Source organism: Physcomitrium patens, chromosome 6 (assembly GCF_059467195.1).
Source record: "Physcomitrium patens ecotype Gransden chromosome 6, ASM5946719v1, whole genome shotgun sequence".
Classification (NCBI taxonomy): domain Eukaryota; kingdom Viridiplantae; phylum Streptophyta; class Bryopsida; order Funariales; family Funariaceae; genus Physcomitrium; species Physcomitrium patens.
Window position 1 is genome coordinate 13791728 of NC_143415.1, and position 6261 is coordinate 13797988.

General features: G+C 39.9%; 2 protein-coding genes across 5 annotated transcripts; both read left to right on the forward strand.

Moving 5' to 3' along the window:
• The first annotated feature begins 136 nt into the window (after nucleotides 1-136).
• LOC112283845 (uncharacterized) lies at nucleotides 137-1539 on the forward strand. The gene is made up of 4 exons (XM_024523095.3): nucleotides 137-352; nucleotides 737-807; nucleotides 945-1069; nucleotides 1235-1539. Exons 1-4 carry the CDS (start codon nucleotides 223-225, stop codon nucleotides 1332-1334), a joined length of 426 nt encoding a protein of 141 aa, XP_024378863.1. The 5' UTR covers nucleotides 137-222; the 3' UTR covers nucleotides 1335-1539.
• A 412-nt stretch (nucleotides 1540-1951) lies between these two features.
• LOC112283844 (uncharacterized) lies at nucleotides 1952-3857 on the forward strand. Of its 4 annotated transcripts, none has more exons than XM_090251346.1 (5): nucleotides 1952-2177; nucleotides 2376-2489; nucleotides 2653-2733; nucleotides 2997-3040; nucleotides 3316-3857. In XM_090251346.1, exons 2-5 carry the CDS (start codon nucleotides 2421-2423, stop codon nucleotides 3413-3415), a joined length of 294 nt encoding a protein of 97 aa, XP_090107472.1. In that variant the 5' UTR covers nucleotides 1952-2177; nucleotides 2376-2420; the 3' UTR covers nucleotides 3416-3857. The 4 variants fall into 4 exon arrangements, with proteins under 4 accessions (XP_090107472.1, XP_024378862.1, XP_090107471.1 ...); XM_024523094.3 differs by having other exon boundaries at nucleotides 2419-2489; XM_090251345.1 differs by having other exon boundaries at nucleotides 1952-2143.
• Nucleotides 3858-6261: the final 2404 nt, after the last annotated feature.

Here is a 6261-nt window from a genome sequence, read left to right on the forward strand (position 1 = left end):
ACCTTACCCAGTTGGGTATCTGTTCGGGTGTCGTCGTTTACTGTACATGGTATCATACTTTTAGATGTGCCGTTCCGGACGATTCGGGACAGTCAAAGTCCTGATTCGGCACATGGTTGGGTTCAATGTAGACTGCACCAGCAAGCGGAGGTTGTTCTGAGCGTGACTACCGTTTCACATGTCGCTGCTCTAGGGGTTAGCTCACGTAAAAGTGCGGTTGCTATGGGCGACGCAGGAGAATACAGTAGTGGCCCTGATCGGCATGAGCTTGAGGCGTCGTTGATGCGACGACGTCCAGACAAGGGTCCGTTGGACGAGGATCAGATTTGGCGCACAATTGCAGGCATATCTGGTATGTGAAATTACTCTGGATTCCTCCAAAGAACTCGAGAAATTTATTTCATTTTGCGCATTCCCTTGGCTTCATGCGCTCTGTTCTCTGATGTCGTTTTTCGAAAGTCGGGTAAGTTTTCGCCATTCTAGCCTTAGTAGTATATTTACAGCTAGTCCCCAGAAACCCGAGTTATGGTTACCGCTTCGGATTTCTATGGATTTGTATTCTAGTAGCGAGGCCTAGAAGCAGAGTAAGAAGCAAAAAAATTTCATCCTAAAAGCTAGTGTAGCGATAATGTACAAGAAAAACCTGACTGCTCAATCATCTAGGTGGTACAGATGTGTCATTGACGAGGCTTGGAAGGTATCTAAAGCTATCGGATTTTTGTGAATGCTTGCACAGGGATTATGGCGGTAGGGCTGGGTGCATTTGGAACACACATGTTTAAACCAGTCAATCCTGCTAACAAAGTTGTGAGTATACACTGACTTCTCTCACTCCTTCGGCGACTATTTGCGCAATCCATATGTTGACAGGATTGCATTATATGTTCTTATATCTCTAATTGTGAGAACCAACAGACGATCTTATAACTTGGAGGGTATGGCAGGTGTGGGAGACGGCAAACCTCTATCACCTAGTCCACTCAGTGGCCCTTTTGGCAGTTCCTCTAACGAAGAGACCACGTGTATTTGGAAGTCTCTTAACCTTCGGGCTTGTAGCATTTTCTGGATCGTGAGTTTCTTTCACCTTTTATCACTCACGGATAGTGCTAGGAGGCAGTTGTGCTCAGAAACTCTGTTGATGTGGGTTGAAATCTTGCATGGTCATTGGGGAATCTCCGTTGCTTGTGAACATGGTGAATTCGAGTCCCTGACAAAAGCGTCTTCGTTGTGTCAGATGTTACTTTGCAGCATACTATGAGAACCGCAGCCTCTCGCTGCCAGCGCCTTTTGGAGGTTTTGGATTCATGGGAGCATGGGCTTCTTTACTGTTTTGAATGTGCATCATACAACGAGGAAAGCGACGAGGAGTTGCATTTCTTTAGAGTTACATATCTTAAAGAATTATGCTACTGAATAAAAATCAGTGGTCAGATTCGAGAATACGGCAGAAGATCGAGTTAAAAGATCTGCATCCTTATGGAATGGACTTGGGTTTGTTATTTAAATAAAGAGAAATTAGAATTGCCTATTTGTTGATAACATTGCCTTGCAAGGTAACTGTGTAATAAAAGATTAAATCTCAAATGGAATATGAAACTTGCCACAATAAGTTGCGAAATCGTGCTCAGCGAAGAGGCCGCAAGTATCACAACATTCCGAGGACAGATTTGGAGGTTGAAGGCTAATGCAGGCCATCTTCTCTGCGTTTTGCATACATGCCAGATTTGTTTGATATTTGGGTCTCATAACACTGATCGCCATCTGAGCTCGCAACCTACGCCTACTGTTGTTATAAACACAGTAAAGTTGTTGGGAACTTGCATCCAACGTCCAGGTATAATTAGATGAAGTCATTCAAAAGTTATAATTGATCATCCATCCTGCGTTGGAACCTTTCAATCGATTTGCAATTTTGAAGCACCTCGCTGAGTGCAGACCATGCATGCTTGATTTCATCCTGCATTAGAACCGTGTTTAGGGCTCCGTCAATGACCTTCAGAGCTTGGAAGCCTAGGTTTTACTAGCTAGGCTGTCTTCACAGTCTTGAAAGATTGAAGCGTGCGTTGTCGCTGCAAAGTTCCTCAACGGGATTACAATATTTAAATGGCGTCCTTGCTCTGGCATAAAGTTGCTGGGGTTTCTGGTATGTGGGCACAGCGCTACAAAGACATGATGAGGTAGTGTTAAATTTGGTTTGTTTTGTTGGGTACACTCAGATGACGATAAAACGATCAAATTAAGAGGAATTTTTTGTACCGCTTGAAGGGCTGTGTGCTTCCTGAATCTGTTAGAGAAAAATTACTTCTTGATTCCGCTGTAGATTTATACTTATTGTTCTTAAGGTTCTGCTTCGAGGGATTTTCTCTTTGTCGCAGATAGTCAAATTTGAAGTGAAGGCGCAATGTTGAACTCGTGCAGGGATGACAGCGTTAGCAGCGGGTACATATGGGGCGCACGGGTTCAAACCGGCTGATCCTGTTTACAAAACCGTTCGTTTATACTAAACTCATTTTAATGCGGAAGGCAATAGCAAATTATCTGTCTGTAACGACACCGTGACGGCAGATTTTAAGAATAAGGCAATTCTCGTGGTGCTTGCCATGCTTTGTTGCTCCATGAACATTTTGTAATGTGAGGAAGTGGCTATGGCAGGTTTATCAGACAGGGAACATCTATCACCTGGTCCATTCATCAGCCCTTCTCGCTGCTCCTCTTTCTAAGCGACCTAATTTGGTGAGTTCTCAATCAACCAATTCGTTTAGTGAATCCATTAGAAGTTGGCGCAACTTAGAATTTAAGGGCCGTACTTCAGAGATTACCCCAATGGCTGTCTTCTAAATACTCACAATAATGGTTGTGACTAAGTATACAGTATTTCCCTTTGCTGTTGTAGCACTCATGCTTTAATCATTCCCTGTCCAACTATGATCTAGCTCCTAAATTTCCTCCCCAAAGCGCACAATCCCATTCAGTTAACATTCGAACTTGAAATGCAGTTTGGAGGGCTCTGCTCTTTCGGGATTGTAACCTTCTCAGGAACGTAAGTTACCTTTACAAATCTTAGCGAGACACTTCCTTGAAGATGTAGTCTACATTTCTTAGGAGTAACGATTTTCACCATGAGTGGTCTTTCCTCTTGATTCTGCTTTGTCTCCATGTTGTGATGCTTCCTATTAGCTTCTGCTTTTTTTTAGTAAACTCGGTGCTACCTTGGATTTTGTGTGGTTGCATTGTCGTCTGTGACTGTGGATGTACATGAAGTTAATTATTCCAAATATCCTCGCCACAAACCTTTTGATTTGTTTTTGGTTACAGGTGTTATCTTGTGGCACTGAAAGAAGACCGCTCACTATCAAAGCCAGCTCCCGTGGGAGGTTTTGCATTTATTGCTGCTTGGGCTTCCCTGCTCTTTTGAGTGGGCATCATCCAAGGGAGTTGAAATGTATTGTAGGTTGCAAATCATCTATCTTTCGGAAACTTTCAAGCTCCAGAAATTTTTACATTCGACTCAAAACTAATTGGATTTGTGATTGGGACAGAGAGTGTTGACTTTCAATAAACATTTGACGCCTTTCTTACTTCTTATGTCACTCGTAGTTGGGAGATTGTGTTAGAAGTTTATTACATACTGCACATGTGATAATTTGGCAAAGTTTTAGCCGTGGTGAGATAACCTCATCATGGTAGTCAAGGAGAGGATGCAACTTACTGTCTAGATTTAGGAGTCTCGACATCAAGACTCCATATATGTTCGCTACGATGCGCACAGCAGGTTACAATGGAGACAAATTCCTATGTGGGTTGTCATAACCGCCGCCTGGGGTCGGTTTTAGAGATGAAGTGTTGATTCCCTGGTACACTCTTCTCACCAAGCCGAAAAGTTCACTTGTGTTATGTGTATTTGTACGATAAATGCTAGTGATCATTATTTCAGCAGTATGTCGATAGTCAAACTTCACAATGTTTTCTAGATATTCCTATGCCTTGCTTCTACTAAGAGTTGCTCGATATCACATGATAGCTTGGTCTGCTTAGCAGGACACCTCAAAAATTTGCAAGTCACAACCATGCTGCCATAATCTGGCTGGCTGGTTAGGCAGGAGCATGAATGAATGAAAGGTTCATAATATTTCTTATTGTCCTGAACCCTCCGACAATCAGAAAGTTGAATGTACACTGCCTTGATTGATGGCAGAGGGTTGTATTTAACAACTTGTCAACTAATTAAGACTGCGAGGATTACATAGTGAGCTTTTGGTTTTCATTTTATATGCTTCTGCAGTTGCAGTAGGTTGTCGTGCTTGTGGGTTGCCATCCCTAGAGCGGAGTTATTAAAAACTTGATGATCTGCATGTAGTGAACGAAGCGTGGACGGTTCTTGATTTAGCTCTATGCTGTGGCTTGTGTCTTGTAGCTTGTGTGTTGTAGCTTGTGAGGGACCTCGGCTTGGGTTGCACATCTGTTTCGAATGCTATCTTCTTCAGGTGTTCACAAATTGTGCAAACTTCAATTGCTTTTGAAACGCCATTGTTGACTTTCAATTGAACTGACGGATGAATTTGGATTGTGTTTATTCCCACACGTATGCGCATCGTCATTGAAATTGGATTTTATGTGAACCTGAAATATTTCATTGAGAATGGGGGTTATTTTACATGAAATAGGATTGGCAAACTGAGGCTGAGTGGGCAGGCCAGTGCAAGAGCGTGTTAACCCGCAGCATCTTTGTTAGAGTATTTTATGTAGGTGGGTACGGCTAATGCGAATGCTGCGTCTTCCGCCAGCCAGGTTTGCAGAGAAGATTTTACCTTAATTTGAAACTAGTGATTTATTCAACATACGGCACTAGGAATTATCCGAGGAGTCGACTTAGAAATTGGTCTAAATAGTAGATCAAGGATATCTTCCAATGGAAAGTACAAGGGAAAGGAAGTACAGCAAAAATTCAGGTGTTGCTAGAGCTTCCATGGAACCAGGTATTTGTGGTGGAAGGATTGATGGAGAGAATGTGATCGGCCGTGCAGTTGTCAACTTAGCAATTACTTGTGATTTTTCTTATTTGACCATCACTGAGAAACTCACCTGGTTGTGTAATACCTTTGTTTTTCTCTAAGTCCACATTGTCAAACATATGTATAATATGTGTCATACACTATGTACTAACTCTTTCAACATATTAAATGTACAGCTTGACAAGTTTAAAGAATTTTTTGAGAGCAGAAGCACAAAAGATCCCTGTCGTTCACGTTTACACTCAAACAATTTTTTTTTTTTTTTTTTTTTTTGTATGTTGCAGTGAAAAAGTTCGGGGCATCCTTTAATGATTTAAGCAGGGTTCGTTATATGAGTTGTAGAAATGGCATTCGGAGTTCTGGAATTGTCGAAGAGAGTAACATTACAAATAGCTGAAATATTCCTGTATTAGTCAGTCTTTGATATGCTCTGGACACTGCTTCGATTGGATTGAAGAGTGAAAGTTGATGTTCAATGGCACTAAATGTGGTTTTATAACTGTCGGTAGTAGTGGTAAGGTCCCAATGATTCAGAATACCCATTGTAGGTTTGTTTGTTGTTTGTGGAACAGCTCTTTGTCATGTCAGACCCAATTCAGGGGTTTGCATTCCTCCTGTGGTTTGTTGACGAAGGAATTATTAACATAATAGTGAGTGCTTGCTGTGATACAGAGCCTGATCTGGATTTAAAGACAGTATCATCTATTCTATAACGGGATGAGTTCATGTACAAAAAGCTTCTTAGAAAGAGGTTCTTTACAAAACATAGTGCATACTTCTAAGTTTCTTTCCTAAATATTAATGTCAGTATACCTCATTGTTATGCAAATGTCTTGTAATTAATAATAAATTAATAAATTAAATTATAAATTTATATAAAAAAAAATAGAAGTGTTGTAATATATATGTATATGTATTAGCTTTATAGAAAATTATAAAATAATAAAATTATTTAGATTTTTATCTGAGAAGACATTAATAAGGTCTACCTATCTGCAAGAATTAACATAATATATTTAAATATTTTTTCTAGTTTAAATGAATTAAAAATGGTTAATTATATTATCTTTTATGGTTTAATTTGTATTTACATAATTTCCTTTAAGTAGGATTTATTCTTAATGCAACTTACTTATAACTTGAATAAATATAATTTAAAAGATTACATAATTTATATTAGTAGTCTGTAATAGAAGAAATATCTGATAATATGTATCATTAAATAATAAACATTCAATTTTTAAAGATT

Bases quoted from the DNA above. Each gene is read 5' to 3' on its own strand.
- LOC112283844 (XM_024523093.3), top strand. From the start codon at position 2,104: ATGGCGTCCTTGCTCTGGCATAAAGTTGCTGGGGTTTCTG. The intron at 2,734-2,996 runs GTGAGTTCTCAA...CTTGAAATGCAG, and splicing joins TTTCTAAGCGACCTAATTTG to TTTGGAGGGCTCTGCTCTTT. The intron at 3,041-3,315 runs GTAAGTTACCTT...TTTTGGTTACAG, and splicing joins ATTGTAACCTTCTCAGGAAC to GTGTTATCTTGTGGCACTGA.
- LOC112283845 (XM_024523095.3), top strand. From the start codon at position 223: ATGGGCGACGCAGGAGAATACAGTAGTGGCCCTGATCGGCATGAGCTT. The intron at 353-736 runs GTATGTGAAATT...ATGCTTGCACAG, and splicing joins CACAATTGCAGGCATATCTG to GGATTATGGCGGTAGGGCTG. The intron at 1,070-1,234 runs GTGAGTTTCTTT...TCGTTGTGTCAG, and splicing joins CTTGTAGCATTTTCTGGATC to ATGTTACTTTGCAGCATACT.